This window comes from Sphaeramia orbicularis, chromosome 17, assembly GCF_902148855.1.
Source record: "Sphaeramia orbicularis chromosome 17, fSphaOr1.1, whole genome shotgun sequence".
Classification (NCBI taxonomy): domain Eukaryota; kingdom Metazoa; phylum Chordata; class Actinopteri; order Kurtiformes; family Apogonidae; genus Sphaeramia; species Sphaeramia orbicularis.
In genome coordinates this window covers 44,657,732-44,678,229 of record NC_043973.1, presented here as the reverse complement: position 1 = coordinate 44,678,229, position 20,498 = coordinate 44,657,732, and the positions used below count along the sequence as shown (strand labels likewise).

Genomic DNA, 20,498 nt, shown 5'->3' with positions numbered 1-20,498 from the left:
GATGGTGGTAGGACCTTTCTGTGTGGAGTTTGCATGTTCTCCCCGTGTCTGCGTGGGTTCTCTCTGGGTACTCCGGCTTCCTCCCACCATCCAAAGACATGCACTGATAGGTTAATTGGTTAATCTAAATTGCCCATAGGTGTGAATGTGAGAGTGATTGTTTGTCTCTATATGTTCAGCCCTGCGATGAACTGGCGACTTTTCCAGGGTGTACCCCGCCTTCCCACCTTCGCCCCTATGTAGCTGGGATAGGCTCCAAGTGACCCTTGTGAGGATAAAGTGGGTTCAAAATGAATATATATATGTATGTATGTATGTACACACATACACGCACAGACCTTTTTGCCCGCATCTTTCTGGAGGGATTGGAATACCTAAACCTGCATTTTACAATGAAAACATCTAATACTGTATCATCAGCCCATTGGAGTTTAGATAATGCAGGAAATGCAGGTTCAGTACAGTGTTTTGTCCTATTATTTTCTTCTTTGTGCTGTACAGTAGCTCCAACAAAGCTGGTAAGACCTCGACAAAAATAGGAAAATGATGCATCCACCACATTAGAGCATTTTCTAAATTACACCGAGGAGCCGTATCCTTAGGGAGCCTCCGACAACAACAAAAACAACAACAACAACAACAAGGGCTCGAGATATGGCAACATGTTTGTGACACATTAGCTCATATGGGTACTCCATCATTTCGTTGACTTTCTGCCTTGTCCGGCCTAAAAAAAGAACAGGAGGAGTAATCCACACTACTTTTCGGTGTTCGTTTTTCATCAGCGTTGACATCTATGGGGTTTCAGATGCACACGGAGTACCAACCTGTTCCTTGACGGAGGCGAGGATGGCAGAGGTGGTTTCAGACTCGGAGCCATCTCCGTTGGAGGCGTTGAGGACGGGGCTCAACATGGTGGCAGCGCTGGCAGTGTCAGACGCCACCTCAGGCACTGGCATACCTCCTGGAAAACAAGGAAAACATGCCGGTCTTACTATTCTTAAAGACACGCCGTCATTTCATGTGTCAAACCCACGCTCTCCTACACCCCTGGACACATGGACAAGCATATGCACATCATACAGACATGTGAGTGAAGGTGGACGGGAAAGGACACACAAGTTTGCAAACACACCGACAGCATAAACATAGTGGGGTTTGGAGGGAAATAGGCTCTAATGCTGCCTTCAGGTGCAATGGGAATTATGGTAAATACTAGTTATGAACTCAAATTTGCACATGAATGTCCTGTCATGTTGTATTTTCCACTGGAGAAGTGAGAAAAAATTTGATACACGAGTAGCTGAGATGAAAATAACCTTTGACCTTTTCAAAATGGCGGAGAGTAATGAGGCATTAATCAAATGATAAACAATGCTTTTATTAACTAATTTATATTTATAGTGAAGATTTCCTTGTTAAGGTAGGACAAACTTTTTACAGTGGAGTACCCCCTGAAATATATATATGTATTTTTAACCAAGCACTGCCAACTCTTGCTTCACCATTTTTGATTTTAAAAATGAGGCAAAATTTGTTCCTGTGCCAAAGGTGTCTGTTTATATTTTCAAAACTTTGTAAACAAACAATATATATTTCACTTTAATATATTAGAAATAACAAATATTTTTAAGTAAACTGGAAAGTGCCCTCTTTCACTGATGAGAAAAATAAATTAATTGGTCATTAATGAATAAATGAACCTTCTATCAACAAAAAATGAGTACTAAGCTACTCAACAAACTCATCTTGAATAGTATAAAATAGAAATGTTCTTCAAATGTTACCAAAGTTTAAACACGATGACTGACAATTATGCTGCATTCCAGGCAACCCCTAACTCGTGTTTTTCCAACCTTCTACCAGTGAAAATGCACTGGAATGGCAGTCAAACCTTCGACTTCCCACCCGTGAACTCATTTTAGATCGATGTACTCCCAGTTCCGAGCTCTGACATCACATAGCCTGCGAAACAACAATAGCGGCCCCCATGGATGTAGTGTTTATGGAAATTGTTTATTAAAACAAGGTGCTGCTCTAATGTTATTTATCTGCAAATGTTCTGCATAATCAGCAGCTACTGTAGTGTTAGCTAGTTTTCAGTCCATTGAGGACAAGAATAAATCAACCCTTTCATGCATAGTGGTCACTACAGTGGACACTTCTTCTCCAGCTGTTCTCTTGTATATTCATGGATTTTATTGTTTTAGTTCCATATCAGTCAACACAGTGGACGCTTATGCATCATCCCATACACTGTAATTTATACCATTAGTGTAACTTTACTGTTCTAGATAAACCTGATCTGCACTAACATGTTTGAGTGTTGAAGGGGTGGGATTAAATAAATTTTACTTCCTCCACTCCTTTCAGAATGTGCAAATGAAGTCATGTATATGTATAAGTTTTGTTTTTGTTTTTTTGTTTTCTTCCATGACCTCTTTCTACCTGTTTTTTTCCTAAGGACGAAGTAAGATTACTTTGTCTTGTTGCATATTCAAAATAAACTAAACTAAAAAAAAAAAAAAATCAGTTGCTTGTTATTGTTACTGAACTGCAATTAACTGTTTTTTTTTTTTAACAAAAAAGTTTTGTTTTTGTTTTTTTTTGCATATTATTTCCATGAAGTGAGTAATATGACTAGTATTAGAGTATGTTAAAATGTGAGAAAACAGCAGATTAGCAGCATTAAAAAGGTTTTTATTTCATAGTTTTCACATGATATATCAGTAAATCCATGTTTCTTTGCTTCCAAAATTAAACACATGGTGTCAAGCTGAAATTTTTTTAACTCCATGAAAAATAGGTTCATAAGAAAATTTTCAGTCACATTGTTTTTTTCATGCCTAAAGAGGAATAAAAACACTCAGAAAATAAATGTTGATTAAGGTTCTCATAATTTGTGCATGAAAGAGTTAATACCAAATACACAAATATCATATCATAAATGTTATAACAGCTTCTCTTGCCTTATGCACCATTTTTCCTCCTCTGTTTCCCTCAAAAAAAGCAAAGAGGAGGAAATTCTGGAAAAAGAAATGACTGTAAATGAGCATAAACTCCGTACGGCCCGCCACGCTGGTTTGTTTACATCCAGCTCCCACAATTCCTTGCGCTCAGGCAATTTGGCGTGACTTGGAACGCTACAAAGTCGTGATTTGTGGTTTGAAGTCGTGACTTATGGGCTCAAAAACCTGCCTGCAATGCAGCATAAAACTAGGAGTGTCAATTTAATTTTATGAATGTATTTACCGTGTTTCATATTCCAGCATTAATTCTCATTATTTATTTTGTATTCAGTACATAACGACTTATATAATGTATTTTTTCCCAAAAAATTCAAATACCCCCTTGGGTTCTTCCAAGTACCCCTGGGTGTGTGCGTACCCCCATTTGAGAAAGACTGAGGTCAGATAAGTAACAGCAAAAATAAATAAAGAGAAAGTGATATCAGCATCACCCAAATGTCATGTTAAAAATTTTATCAGCCTAGAATGTTGCAGTTCATAGAAAAAACAAAACAAAATAAAAAAAAAAAAAAATGGAGCAGATATTAAATTAAAAAAACATGCACAGAAGTCAATTTACTGCATTGATTTTACAAGTTGTTTTTTTTTCTATTATTCTATTTTTTATTTTTGTTTTGTTTTATTTTTTTCCCTTATGTTTTGTATTATGTTTGTGTCTGAACTAAACAAAACTAAACATGAATGTGGTTTTGCTGCTGCTCAGAATGTGCTTCATCTTATTACAGCAGGGAAAACCCAGTCAGAACAGGTGGACGCACTGACAAAAGTCTGTGAAAACAAACAAAAAAAGGCCAACACTTTCTATCTAAAAGTTCATGTTTTTCTTCTGTTTTTTTTTTTTTTTTTTTCAGAAAGGTTCCGGGCCCTTCTGTCTAAAGCCATCTGTCACATCTTGTCAAATTCACGTATATAATTCAGCACTTTCATGTTTCTATTCACCTGTCCAAAGTGTGGTCCTCTGGAGGGAAATGTGTCCACCCCCCTGTTCACACTCTGCTAATAGAGTTGTATTTGAAGGAGCCATTTTCTGTTTGGATGTACGTCAACACCCCCAAAGCACCATGACATGAGGGGCTTCTGTTAGTGGATGGAGGAGAGGAAGGAGGGACAGATGCAACAGGTGCAGCTGGTTTTTCACCAGATGAAAATGGGCTGGTTTAAGGTGGAGATGTGGATAATTTTGAACTGTTATGGTTGTAAATATGGGAATTAAATGGACACATATGAAGGAAAGGAAAGGAAAGGAAAGGAAAGGAAAGGAAAGGAAAGGAAAGGAAAGGAAAGGAAAGGAAAGGAAAGGAAAGGAAAGGAAAGGAAAGGAAAGGAAAGGAAAGGAAAGGATGTTATGGTAAGGTAAGGTATGGCAAGTTAAGTTAAGGTAAGGTAAGGTAAGGTAAGGTAAGGTAAGGTAAGGTATGGTATGGTATGGTATGTTAAGGTAAGGTAAGGTAAGGTAAAGTAAGGTAAGGTAAGGTAAGGTAAGGCATGGTATGGTATGGTATGGTATGGTATGGTATGGTATGGTAAGGTAAGGTAAAGTAAGGTAAGGTAAGAATGGTAAGTTAAGGTAAGGTAAGGTATGGTACGGTATGGTATGGTATGGTATGGTATGGTATGGTAAGGTAAGGTGCGGTATGTTAAGGTAAGGTATGGTATGTTATGTTATGTTAAGGTAAGTTCAGGTACAGTAAAGTAAGATAAGGTAAGGCATGGTAAGGTAAGATATGGCATGGTATGTTAAGGTAAGGTAAAGTAAGGTAAGGTAAGAATGGTAAGGTAAGGTAAGGTAAAGTAAGTTAAGGTGAGGTAAATTAAAGTAAGGTGCGGTAAGTTAAGGTAAAGTAAGGTAAGGTAAGGAATGGAAAGTTAAGTTAAGGTAAGGTAAGGTCAGTTAAGGTGAGGTAAATTAAAGTAAGGTATGGTAAGTTAAGGTAAATTAAGGTAAGGTAAGATAACAGTTCAACTGGTAAAGTTCTCCCAGAATGCATTTGTCAAAGATCCTTGACTATTTGTTTACTTGCATTAACCCTCAAAGACCTAAACATCCATCACTGACCAGAAGCATCTACTGATCTAAAATATTCCATAATCCTGTAATTATAATTCTAATCTTATACTTTTATTTTTGTTTTTGTTTTTTTTTTTTAATACTTTAATATCTATGCACAACAGATGAAAAATGGTTGTTTGGCTCCAACTCTGGTGCATTTGCAGTGACAGTGATTAATGTGGACCATTCCTGTCAAATAAACCAATAAACAAATAGACTGATTTAACGTTTATCTGGTTTATCAAGAACACTATAAAGACAGTACATCACATATTCAGTCTCAGTTCCACAGTAACGGTAATCTGATACATTAACCCTTAAAGACCCAGTGATACTTTTATGGCAGTTCCCAAATTATATTTTCTCTCTAGTTAACCTTTCTTAAGTGATTTATCACCGCTTATTATTGTATTGTGCATTTTTAAGAGAAAAGTCAGGTATTTTCCTTTATTTAATTCACTGATCATGTAGATGTTCATTAAAGCTCAGATTAAAGTTAATGGTTGTTATATCAAAGAAAAGTGAAGAAAAAGTGACATTTTCAGTCAAATCTATCATTAACTGAACATAAACCCAGTGTGTCCATCCACTGTCATTGATCCAACTGTGTTTTACTGGTCAATCAATGTTGTAGAAGATTAAAGTGTTTCCACGGTAACTACGGAGCCACCAAATGTCCAAATAGGTCATATCCTCCTGAGACCCAGTAAGTAAACATTTTTGCCATTTTATGTAAAGTTTCACTTTCGTTTCACGACAGCGTTCGTTACGTTAGTTATGGACCGAACCCCCAGGTATATAACTGCGCGTCCCTCCTACCCCCGGCTCCGACTTAAAAAAAAAAAAGAAAAATCCCCCATGCACACAGGCACAAACAAATACACACAGCGTCCTAAACAGTTTGTTTTTTGTCCTAAAATAAATAATTTGGTTCATTGTGTTGTCAGTGTTTCTCTTCAGTTTGTTTCAACAGAATACCAGTTTACCCTCTTGTTAATGTTGCACTTCATGTGGAATTTTTTTGTTATTTTTATGGAGAATGTGAACTGACAGAACTGTGATTAGATTTTTCTTGTTTGTTCGAAACTACCTTTCAGGGAAAAGTGCAATACTAATGTTTAAAATACATTTAGGAATATTAATAATTTATTTCATTTTCTATTTGATTTGTAGCAGCAGAATTATATTATTCCTGTTTTTCTATATTCTATTGTCTCCAAAAACTGGGGGAAAAATGTTAAAAAATTCATAAATGAATTAATAGACATTTTTAGGGGTTTTCTTTCTTCCCGTACCGAACTGGAAAAAAAAAAACGAACCATGGCTTTGAAAACCAAAAATGTACCGAACCGAAAATTTTGTGTACCGTTACAGGATGTTTTTTTTTTTTTTTTTTTTTAAGTAAAGCTGTGAAACTCCTGTCCACTACAGAGGACAAAAATGCTTTGCTGGGTCTCAGGAGGATATCTGATGACCATGAAAAGATGACAAACTGTATTTTACACCACTTATTTACATATATTGATAGGATAAGTAGATCAACAGGTATTAAACAGTTTAGATCAGTAGATGGTTTCAGTCACAGGTGGATGTTTGGATCTTCATGGGTGAAGAACACTATTGCGTCACACGTATTCAGTTTCAGCTCCACAGCTGATATTTTTCTACCAATGCATGAACGACTGTGTCCAAATTCAGTATCATAAACTATCAGGGTCGTGACCTCACAGGCCCCGCCATACAAACTTCATCACACACACATACATATACAAACACACACACACACGCACACTCGCCGCCATGTGTCATCCCGTATTGGAGCGAGCGTAGGAGGACACGGGCTTCACATGTGCCATGTAATCCTGATGCAGCACAGAGCTGGTGTAACGGCTGCATCAGCCAGCTTTACACACTGACGAAAGGCTTGTCATGAGGAATCTGGCACAAATACACAAACACGAGGCAGCACGAGGACGGAGGAATGAAAGTGGAGGCATGAGAGCAGAAAGAAGAAGAAGAAGGAGGAGGAAGAGGAGGGGGGGGAAACTACTCTTGCGTGCTGCTTGGCAACAATCTGTGGTCACTGAAAGCTGCTAATATGGCTGACCTGGCTTTACTCGTCTTCCATTTTGGAGCGTCTTGGCTTTTCTTTCATCATTTCACAACCTGAATTTTTCATCACCGCCCACCTTGCTACTTTACTTCCACTCTGTCCTTTTCCCTCCCTTCTCTTGCCTCTGATTTGTATTCCTATACAAACCATATAATATACACTACAAACAAAAAGTTCAGAATATTTTGAATTTTGGGGTTAACAATGGATTATCGAATTGTATGGTATGACCATTTTAAATGATATATATTTTGTGTACACTACAAACAAAAACTGAAGGATATTTATTTAATTATTTAGTCATTTTTGACATTTGTAAGTAAGAGCCCAAAAATTTAAAATATCCATAACTTTGTGTTTGTAGTGAATATTATATTTTTATGCATGGAATGATCGTTTACATGATGTATATTTTGTATTGTACTGCAGTGTTGTGGAAGAACTGGGGACTGGAGTTGAGAATTAGCACTAGCTTTAAACTCTATTTGCATCACATCAGCTGCAAACTTGTAACTATGTTCGACTGCACTGTCCCTGTCAAAGAAATAAATAAAATAAAATAAATAAATATTTAACCCTTCCACCATTCCACTCCTCCTCCTTTACCCATTACCTCCCTCTTGTTGCCTTCACGCCTCTAAACTTGCTCGTGACCTATTTCGCCGCCGCCTCTTCCCTTCAGCCCATTTGGGTTTTATTAGGCGGCGGGCGCCCAGCGGAGGGTGACAGGAGGAGGATGGACGCAAAGGTTACGCTTGGATTTGAACCTGCAATGCTACGGTGCACCTGAGCCCTCCCTGCGCCGCTTTTCTGAGAATATATTGTAGCTCATAAACACTCAGCTGCCTATCTGGCCATGTGACACCTCCACATACTTGGCATTCTTCACACCATCCACTTTTTCTCACCCTCCTCTCTGGATTTTTTTTTTTTTTTTTTTATTCTTCAGTTGTGCGCACACAGCTGCACGCGTTCTGTCATCCTTATTCATTTTGTTTTCCTCACATCGACTCAATGAGACAGTCTTGCACGTTGAACAATGCACAATCAGCCAAGTCAAATGTGCAATAATTTCATCATTTTATCAATTTTAGTTGGAATCAGTCTTTTATGCCCTGTTTTATCTTTTATATTTTGTGTCATTTTCATTTTGTTGTGCCTTTTACTCCATTTCTTTCACTATAAAACCTTCCACAAGTCACTTATCTACTATTAGAACTATGAAAATACGCAAATCTCATGTTATTTTTGTGTATTTTACTCAACAAATATAACAGTCTTTTACTCTCTACATATCTGTACTCCTTACATCTCCAAAACAGCTTTGTTACTTAAGTTTTAATGCATTTGACAGGAATTATAAGTTTTATAATAACAGATTTTAACTGGAAAAATCAACAAGTAGCCTATACTTTTTTTTTTTTTTTTTTTTTAATTAATATAGTTTGCTGTTAAAATTGGTAAAATAAATAAATAAAAAAATTAAATAAAAATTAAATAAAATTGATTATTCCTTCAAAAAACAGACAGTTTTGAAATATAATAATTATTATTATTTGTTCACAAGACAACAAACTAATATGACAGTCATAAATACTGGTTTATTTAAAGGGTCTATATGTTGTATTGAAATAGTCAAATGAGCAATAATTTGATAATTTCATCGATTTTTGTTGTAATCAGTCTTTTATGCCCTGTTTTATCTTTTATATTTTGTGTCACTTTCATTTTGTTGTGCCTTTTACTCCATTTCTTTCACTATAAAACCTTCCACAGGTCACTTATCTACTATTAGAACTATGAAAATACGCACATCTCATGTTATTTTTGTGTATTTTACTCAACAAATATAACAGTCTTTTACTCTCTACATATCTGTACTCCTTATATCTCCAAAACAGCTTTGTTACTTAAGTTTTAATGCATTTGACAGGAATTATAAGTTTTACAATAACAGATTTTAACTGGAAAAATCAACAAGTAGCCTATACTTTTTTTTTTTTTTTTAATTAATATAGTTTGCTGTTAAAATTGGTAAAATAAATAAATAAAAAAATTAAATAAAAATTAAATAAAATTGATTATTCCTTCAAAAAACAGACAGTTTTGAAATATAATAATTATTATTATTTGTTCACAAGACAACAAACTAATATGACAGTCATAAATACTGGTTTATTTAAAGGGTCTATATGTTGTATTGAAATAGTCAAATGAGCAATAATTTGATAATTTCATCGATTTTTGTTGTAATCAGTCTTTTATGCCCTGTTTTATCTTTTATATTTTGTGTCACTTTCATTTTGTTGTGCCTTTTACTCCATTTCTTTCACTATAAAACCTTCCACAGGTCACTTATCTACTATTAGAACTATGAAAATACGCACATCTCATGTTATTTTTGTGTATTTTACTCAACAAATATAACAGTCTTTTACTCTCTACATATCTGTACTCCTTATATCTCCAAAACAGCTTTGTTACTTAAGTTTTAATGCATTTGACAGGAATTATAAGTTTTATAATAACAGATTTTAACTGGAAAAATCAATAAGTAGCCTATACTTTTTTTTTTTTTTTTAATTAATATAGTTTGCTGTTAAAATTGGTACAATAAATAAATAAAAAAATTAAATAAAAATTAAATAAAATTGATTATTCCTTCAAAAAACAGACAGTTTTGAAATATAATAATTATTATTATTTGTTCACAAGACAACAAACTAATATGACAGTCATAAATACTGGTTTATTTAAAGGGTCTATATGTTGTATTGAAATAGTCAAATGAGCAATAATTTGATAATTTCATCGATTTTCGTTGTAATCAGTCTTTTATGCCCTGTTTTATCTTTTATATTTTGTGTCACTTTCATTTTGTTGTGCCTTTTACTCCATTTCTTTCACTATAAAACCTTCCACAGGTCACTTATCTACTATTAGAACTATGAAAATACGCACATCTCATGTTATTTTTGTGTATTTTACTCAACAAATATAACAGTCTTTTACTCTCTACATATCTGTACTCCTTACATCTCCAAAACAGCTTTGTTACTTAAGTTTTAATGCATTTCACAGGAATTATAAGTTTTATAATAACAGATTTTAACTGGAAAAATCAACAAGTAGCCTATACTTTTAATTAATATAGTTTGCTGTTAAAATTGGTAAAATAAATAAATAAAAAAATTAAATAAAAATTAAATAAAATTGATTATTCCTTCAAAAAACAGACAGTTTTGAAATATAATAATAATTATTATTTGTTCACAAGACAACAAACTAATATGACAGTCATAAATACTGGTTTATTTAAAGGGTCTATATGTTGTATTGAAATAGTCAAATGAGCAATAATTTGATAATTTCATCGATTTTTGTTGTAATCAGTTTTTTATGCCCTGTTTTATCTTTTATATTTTGTGTCACTTTCATTTTGTTGTGCCTTTTACTCCATTTCTTTCACTATAAAACCTTCCACAGGTCACTTATCTACTATTAGAACTATGAAAATACGCACATCTCATGTTATTTTTGTGTATTTTACTCAACAAATATAACAGTCTTTTACTCTCTACATATCTGTACTCCTTACATCTCCAAAACAGCTTTGTTACTTAAGTTTTAATGCATTTGACAGGAATTATAAGTTTTATAATAACAGATTTTAACTGGAAAAATCAACAAGTAGCCTATACTTTTTTTTTTTTTTTTTTTTAATTAATATAGTTTGCTGTTAAAATTGGTAAAATAAATAAATAAAAAAATTAAATAAAAATTAAATAAAATTGATTATTCCTTCAAAAACAGACAGTTTTGAAATATAATAATTATTATTATTTGTTCACAAGACAACAAACTAATATGACAGTCATAAATACTGGTTTATTTAAAGGGTCTATATGTTGTATTGAAATAGTCAAATGAGCAATAATTTGATAATTTCATCGATTTTTGTTGTAATCAGTCTTTTATGCCCTGTTTTATCTTTTATATTTTGTGTCACTTTCATTTTGTTGTGCCTTTTACTCCATTTCTTTCACTATAAAACCTTCCACAGGTCACTTATCTACTATTAGAACTATGAAAATACGCACATCTCATGTTATTTTTGTGTATTTTACTCAACAAATATAACAGTCTTTTACTCTCTACATATCTGTACTCCTTACATCTCCAAAACAGCTTTGTTACTTAAGTTTTAATGCATTTCACAGGAATTATAAGTTTTATAATAACAGATTTTAACTGGAAAAATCAACAAGTAGCCTATACTTTTTTTTTTTTTTAATTAATATAGTTTGCTGTTAAAATTGGTAAAATAAATAAATAAAAAAATTAAATAAAAATTAAATAAAATTGATTATTCCTTCAAAAAACAGACAGTTTTGAAATATAATAATTATTATTATTTGTTCACAAGACAACAAACTAATATGACAGTCATAAATACTGGTTTATTTAAAGGGTCTATATGTTGTATTGAAATAGTCAAATGAGCAATAATTTGATAATTTCATCGATTTTTGTTGTAATCAGTCTTTTATGCCCTGTTTTATCTTTTATATTTTGTGTCACTTTCATTTTGTTGTGCCTTTTACTCCATTTCTTTCACTATAAAACCTTCCACAGGTCACTTATCTACTATTAGAACTATGAAAATACGCACATCTCATGTTATTTTTGTGTATTTTACTCAACAAATATAACAGTCTTTTACTCTCTACATATCTGTACTCCTTACATCTCCAAAACAGCTTTGTTACTTAAGTTTTAATGCATTTCACAGGAATTATAAGTTTTATAATAACAGATTTTAACTGGAAAAATCAACAAGTAGCCTATACTTTTTTTTTTTTTTAATTAATATAGTTTGCTGTTAAAATTGGTACAATAAATAAATAAAAAAATTAAATAAAAATTAAATAAAATTGATTATTCCTTCAAAAAACAGACAGTTTTGAAATATAATAATTATTATTATTTGTTCACAAGACAACAAACTAATATGACAGTCATAAATACTGGTTTATTTAAAGGGTCTATATGTTGTATTGAAATAGTCAAATGAGCAATAATTTGATAATTTCATCGATTTTCGTTGTAATCAGTCTTTTATGCCCTGTTTTATCTTTTATATTTTGTGTCACTTTCATTTTGTTGTGCCTTTTACTCCATTTCTTTCACTATAAAACCTTCCACAGGTCACTTATCTACTATTAGAACTATGAAAATACGCACATCTCATGTTATTTTTGTGTATTTTACTCAACAAATATAACAGTCTTTTACTCTCTACATATCTGTACTCCTTACATCTCCAAAACAGCTTTGTTACTTAAGTTTTAATGCATTTCACAGGAATTATAAGTTTTATAATAACAGATTTTAACTGGAAAAATCAACAAGTAGCCTATACTTTTTTTTACTTTTTTCTTTTACTTTTTTACTTTTTTCTTTTACTTTTTTTTCACTTATCTACTATTAGAACTATGAAAATATGCACTTCTCATGTTATTTTTGTGTATTTTACTCAATAAATACAATTGAATTTTACTCTTTGCAAATATCTGTACAAGCAACAGCTCTGTCACTTTAGTTTTAATGCACTTGAAGGGAGTTACAGGTTTTATAACAGATTTTAACTTGAAAAAGGAATAAATGTAGTTTTTTTAATTAACATAATTTGCTGTTAGTGCTGTCAAAATTTGTGGGGAAAATGATATTTGATTATTCCTTCAAAAAACAGACAGATTCGAACTATTACATATTTTTGTGTGTACATTTTGTGCATAAGATGACAAACTAATACAACAGTTATAAGCACTGGTTTATTTAAAGGGACTATGTGTAGTATTGAGATAGTCAAATAGGCAATAATTTTATCATTTTATCAATTTTAGTTGTAATTAGTCTTTTATAGTTTGTGTCATTTTCATCTTGTTGTGTCTTTTACACCATGTCTTTCTTCCCATTTCATTATAAAACCCTCCACAGGTCACTTATCTACTATTAGAACCATGAAAATACGAACATCTCATATTATTTTTGTATATTTTATTCAATAGAATTTTAGAATGCATTTTAAGACAAATATCTGTTCTCCTTACATCTCCAAAACAGCCTTATTATTTTAGTTTTAATGCATTTGAGGGGAGTTATAGGTTTTAAAATAACAGATTTTAACTAGAAAAACCAACAAATGTATTTTTTTTAATCAATATAATTTGCTGATAGTGCTGTCAAAATTGGTGAAAGATGATATTTGATTATTTTATTCTTATTCCCTATTATCACATATTTATTTCTGTGGATTTTGACGACAAACCAACATAACAGTCATAAATACTGGTTTATTTAAAGGGTCTATATGTTGTATTGAAATAGTCAAATGAGCAATAATTTGATAATTTTATCGATTTTTGTTGTAATCAGTCTCTTATGCCCTGTTTTATCTTTTGTATTTTGTGTCACTTTCATTTTGTTGTGCCTTTTACTCCATTTCTTTCACTATAAAACCTTCCACAGGTCACTTATCTACTATTAGAACTGTGAAAATATGCACTTCTCATGATATTTTTGTGTGTTTTACTCAATAAATACAATTGAATTTTACTCTTTGCAAATATCTGTACAAGCAACAGCTCTGTCACTTTAGTTTTAATGCACTTGAAGGGAGTTACAGGTTTTATAACAGATTTTAACTTGAAAAAGGAATAAATGTAGTTTTTTTAATTAACATAATTTGCTGTTAGTGCTGTCAAAACTTGTGGGGAAAATGATATTTGATTATTCCTTCAAAAAACAGACAGATTCGAACTATTACATATTTTTGTGTGTACATTTTGTGCATAAGATGACAAACTAATACAACAGTTATAAGCACTGGTTTATTTAAAGGGACTATGTGTAGTATTGAGATAGTCAAATAGGCAATAATTTTATCATTTTATCAATTTTAGTTGTAATTAGTCTGTTATAGTTTGTGTCATTTTCATCTTGTTGTGTCTTTTACACCATGTCTTTCTTCCCATTTCATTATAAAACCCTCCACAGGTCACTTATCTACTATTAGAACCATGAAAATACGAACATCTCATATTATTTTTGTATATTTTATTCAATAGAATTTTAGAATGCATTTTAAGACAAATATCTGTTCTCCTTACATCTCCAAAACAGCCTTATTATTTTAGTTTTAATGCATTTGAGGGGAGTTATAGGTTTTAAAATAACAGGTTTTAACTAGAAAAACCAACAAATGTATTTTTTTTAATCAATATAATTTGCTGATAGTGCTGTCAAAATTGGTGAAAGATGATATTTGATTATTTTATTCTTATTCCCTATTATCACATATTTATTTCTGTGGATTTTGACGACAAACCAACATAACAGTCATAAATACTGGTTTATTTAAAGGGCCTATATGTAGTATTTGTACTTTCTTTTTAGAACTCATCGTCTCCATGGTGGAAAACACCTTCTGTCATATTAAGACATTAAATAATGTTCCTTTTGTTTTTTGTCTTAAAACAACAGAACAGGTTACTGTAAACTCTCCTCTTGTTGTTGGACGTTTTAATATCCCTTCATAATGCTCCTTCAGTGTAAATAATTTTTCCTCAGGCAGTTTGTTTCCATACTGAGCAGCACTGGAAGGAAAAAAGGGGAATATTTACTTCAGTGCGAGCCTGAAACTTTGGAAAATATGTACTTGATTAATTCAGATCAGTGAAGCTGTCCGCCATCATGAAATCACATTAGGAAGGGATGATTACAGCAAACAAAATAAAACTAACCAAAAAAGTTATGCAGGAAAAACAGGACTTCTATACTGAATCTGATGTACATTTCAGAAAATATAGAATCATATTTACCAGAAGTGATAAGAAATAAAGTACAAACTGTTACTGGACTTAATCAGAGTTTAGTATTTTATTTTTCTAATGACTTTTTCCTTTTTACTCCAAATGTTTTAACTCATATCTCTCTCTTAAACATGCAATCACTTCCAAAAATGTGCATTTTCTGCAATAACAAAGCAATATTTATTCAGTATTTATCCAAACATTAACGCACTACTTTTAATAGATTTGAGTTCACAGATATACATACTGTTACATACTTTTAATACTGTCAATATTGTGAAATTATTCATATTTTATGTCTATTAATTTATATTCTACTTTCAGTTCTATTTTATTTTACTTGTTGTAAAAGTTTATATTCTATTTTCATTATATTTCTTCTTTTTTTAATTAATATTGTCACACTGACTGGAGTAACACTCCTAATTTCATTGTACACACAACGAAAATATAGGCTTTTTTATTCTATTCTATTCTATTCTACTCTACTCTATCCTACTCTTCTTAATTCTATTCTATTCTATTCTATTCTATTCTATTCTATTCTATTCTATTCTACTTTATCCTACTCTTCTTAATTCTATTCTACTCTATTCTGTATTGTTCTACTCTACTCTACTCTACTCTACTCTATTCTATTCTATTCTACTTTATCCTACTCTTCTTAATTCTATTCTACTCTATTCTGTATTGTTCTACTCTACTCTACTCTACTCTACTCTATTCTATTCTATTCTACTTTATCCTACTCTTCTTAATTCTATTCTACTCTATCTATTCTATACTGTTCTACTCTACTCTACTCTACTTTATACTATTCTATTCTATTCTACTTTTTCCTACTCTACTTAATTCTATTCCATTCTACTCTATTCTGTATTGTTCTACTCCACTCCACTCCACTCCACTCTACTCTACTCTACTCTACTCTACTCTACTCTACTCTATTCTATTCTATTCTATTCCACTTTATCCTACTCTACTTTTTCCTACTCTACTTAATTCTGTTCTATTCTACTCTATTCTATATTGTTCTACTCTGCTCTGTTCTATTGCACTTTATTCTATTCTATTCTATTCTATTCTATTCTATTCTATTCTATTCTATTCTATTCTATTCTATTCTATTCTACTTTAGAACCTTTTCTTTTATCACAGCATCATTTTTACATAAGTGTCTCTTCTTCCACTTGAGTACAGACAGTATTTACTGTTTCCAGCTCTGTATGTGAGTGAACAATAGAAAAATACATAAAACCATGAGAGGGTTTATCATTTTTAGGGCTTATCTGCTTTATTGGATATCGTTGGGAGAGGGAGAGATTGAAGAAAAGCAGCTAAGGGAAGGGAAGGGAGAACACACAGTAAAGGCCTGGGGCTGGATTCCAACAAGCCCCTGTGGTAAAAGTGATTGATATGTGGTCCACGCTGCACCAGGTGAGCTCCCATCACATCCAAGACGGACCTGTTATGTATTCATGCTGCAAAAACAGTCTGTCCAGTACGAGCAGCGGACGAGCACTAATGCCACCTAATGTTTACAAAAACTGACATTGCCATAAATACTTTCTGTGTATACATATATATGTATTTATGCATAATTTTCTTTGTCTTATTTCCTAGAAGTGTGGTTGGCTATGTGTACAAACTTGTTAATATCATTATTATTATCAATTTTTTGTGTAATTATTTAATTTACTTATATTTTTTTTTTTTTTTTTTTTTTTAATATCTTTGTTTTTCTTCCTTCCAGAGAACATTATTCATACCCTTTTTTCTTCTAAAAAAAAAAAAAAAAGCGAGAAGTGTACTTTGTATCATTGATGTCCGGAATAATATCTTATGAGACTCTTCAGATTGAAAATTTGAATGATAATTTCAAAAAAAAAAAAAACTGACATTGCTATAAATACTTTCTGTGTATACATATATATGTATTTATGCATAATTTTCTTTGTCTTATTTCCTAGAAGTGTGGTTTTTATTATTATTATTATTATTATTTTTTTTTTTTATTAATTAATTAATTAAATTAATTTATTTATTTATTTATTTATTAATTAATTAATTAATTTATTTATTTATTTATTTATTTACTACTTTGCCACTCTACAAGTTCTTTTATTCTGTGATTATTACGAACGGATGAAGGAATGAACGAAGGAACGAACAAATGAACGAAGGAACGAACGAAGGAACGATAGATAGATAGATAGATAGATAGATAGATAGATAGATAGATAGATAGATAGATAGATAGATAGATAGATAGATAGATAGATAGATAGATAGATAGATAGATAGATAGATAGATAGATAGATAGATAGATAGATAGATAGAAAAGCAGTATCTAAAGTGCAGTTTGAGCAACAACAGCCAAAGGAGAACAAGCAGACACAATATGGGTTAGCGTTTTCTATTATTTGACAAATGTCTGTGTTTACTACACCCACAGTGGTTTGGACCAGTTTCTAACATTATGTTTCCTAGTAACAAACCAACCAGCACAGCAGAGTAAGCAGAGTAATTCAAAGTGAAAGAGGGAAGAAAATGGTCTGGTGTTGAATTGAGAACAATGCCCAGAATCATAGAATCATCACTGAAGTGGGTTACCTAGCAACAGATAAACAACAGGGCCATTTTGCCATGGTATAAAATTTCATGTGCAGAAACAGACATGCCATCTGAGAGGTTATTCAACTGAAAATGCCAGTGGAATTTACCACGAAAGTAAAGGAATGAACTGGATCAGATGATCTAGAACCTGTAGTTCCCCACAGGTTAACGCACTAGTAACTTTATACCTTCATAAGCCTCAGAATCAAACTCACCGGTGTAGAAGAAACATTGCCATTTCAATAGAGCTGAAACGAGTAATCGACTCAAAGTGATCCAAAAAAATCATTCAGCTAACAACTCTCCTGAATCCAAGTTTTGTTTCCTTCATTTCTCTGCTGTTAGACAATGGTTCCACTGTTGTGTTTCACACGGACGCTTATTGTGACACACAAAGAAGCTTCAATTCAGGAAAACTGCAATAGAATATTTCCCTTCAATCAATTCAAGTCGATTAATTGAATCGTAAATTTTTGCACTCGCTTCAAGCACCTAATCGATTAATCGGTTTTAGCTCTACATTTCAGCATCAAACCCCATTCTTTTCATTTACAGCTGTGTCCAGTGTTCGTTCATTCATTCATTCATTCATTCATTCATTCAAGCTTTATTAACCCTTTCATGCATAGTAGTCACTACAGTGGACAGTTCCTCTACAGCTTTACTCTTGTATATTCATGGGTTTTGTTGTTTTAGTTCCATATCAACCAACACAGTGGACACTTATGCACCATCTCATAAACTGCAATTCATACCATTATTGTAACTTTGCTGTTCTTGATTGGTTCTTGAGTGGAAATCAATTGTTAATATTTATTTTTTGCATATTATCTCCATGAAGTGAGTAATAACTAGTGTTAGAATATGTTAAAATGTGAGAAAACATCAGATTAGTTGCATTAAACACAGTTTCATTTCACTGTTTTCGTATCACTTTATGATATTGGGTTTTAAATACATCTTTCTTTGCTTCAAGAATAAAATTCATGGTGTAGCTGAGTGGACATTTTTGTAACTCCATGAAAAACAGGTTGATTTAAAAAAAAAAAAAAAAATCAATCGCATTGTTTTTGTTTGTTTTTTTCATGCCTAAAGAGGAATAAAAACACTCAGGAAAAAAAAAAATCTTGATTAAGGTTCTCATAATTCATGCATGAAAGGGTTAAGGACACAGAAACTAGGTCCATAGGATAAGATATAAAAAAAAACAAAAAAACATACGCAATGAAAAAGAAAAGAAATAGCATATATCCGCGTGTTATTTACACATAAAGGCTAGTTCGTTTTGAAACACATTTTAGATGTAAACCTTACTGAACTAATCTTGGGACAGACCAGGGCTTGTGCAATTGAGTTTGATAATTTTGTACCGCTGCACATGAATGGATAAATAAAATGCCATATAGCAGCCGCACAGCATCAAACATCACAATCAACAAACATCTGACTGTTGAAATCAACAACAGCACTTGTAGCTTTTATCGCTGACTCTAAAGTTGTTTCTTAATGGTTCTCATCCTATCACTTTCTGAAGCTTTGGTTAAATGCCCTATGGTGTTAGTTTTCCTCACTATGTTAGACCAGCAGAGTGACTCACTACTCCCTCTAGTGGTGACAGAAATCCCCCCCAGACCGTCACTGTAAATCAGGGGTGTCAAACTCATTTTAGTTCAGGGGCCACATACAGCCTAATATGATCTAAAGTGGGCCAGACCAGTAAAATAATATAAATAATAGGATAAGAACTTATAAATAATATCAACTCCAAAGTTTTCTCTGTGTTTTTGAGTCAAAATAAATTAAATTCCGTAATGAGAATGTTTACATCTATGAACTGTATTTGAACGTAACATGAACAAATATGAACAACCTGAAAAATAAGTGCAATTTTAACAATATTACACCTTAGTTTATCAATTTTATCACAACTTACAGATCACAGTGGATCTTCAAATACACAAAACATTCAGTAATAGACAGAATATTGGTACAATTGCACATACTAGTCTGTAAATGTAAACATTTTTGTGTAATTTTACTTTTTTTTTTTTTTTTACACTAAAACAAAGACAAAAATTAGCTTTTTTCATTATCTTTATGTTATTATGACAGTATTTTACTGGTTCTGACCTACTTTAGATTGAATTGACCTAAAATGATTTGAACATCCTTGATTGTTAATATCTTCAGTGTAATTTTTGCATTTCACAAATTCATCCCAAGGGCTGGATTGGACCTTTTGGCGGGCCGGTTTTGGCCCTCGGGCCGCATGTTTGACACCTGTGCTGTAAATACACCCAGGTCCTATTTCTATAATCCAAAACACTGGCGTATCTATTGATAATTTTATTTTTTATTATTATTATTTTTTTTTACTATCTGACAGTAGACACACTACAGTACATGTATCCCCTGTAAGGCTCATCCTTGTGACTCTCATGCTTTGAGTCTTCACTGATCCTGGATCTACTGTAGCCCTGCAGAGTCATGCGTCTACATATGACTCACACAGCGATCACACAAAGGAGACCAGCCTTTCACACCAACCACACAAGCACTGTTTAGGAAAATGGAAAAAGTGGGTCAACAGCGGTATCAGCAAAGAGCTTTAGTCCTATCTGACACACCTGACATCTCTAACGTCATCTTATGTTAGGGACTAAGCAACAATCTATTATTACCCCCCCCCCCCCTCCGTTTTATGACATGAGCAAATAAGCCAATATGTGCGCCTCATACATGCTCCATTATGGCTGTCAGCTCCATTTATGATGTATTGACTTTGGTTTGATTGCAGATTCGTGCTACACTCTTC

The 20,498-nt window shown here is 32.5% G+C and overlaps 1 protein-coding gene across 1 annotated transcript in view; it reads right to left on the bottom strand.

The window, feature by feature from the left end:
• Nucleotides 1–20,498, bottom strand: part of ctnnd2b (catenin (cadherin-associated protein), delta 2b) — a 595,920-nt gene that overhangs the window by 460,185 nt on the left and 115,237 nt on the right. Inside the window, exon 2 of the mRNA XM_030159817.1 lies at nt 828–964. Within this exon, the coding sequence (XP_030015677.1) occupies nt 828–959 (132 nt within the window). The 5' untranslated portion in view covers nt 960–964. The remainder of the gene's footprint in view (nt 1–827; nt 965–20,498) is intronic.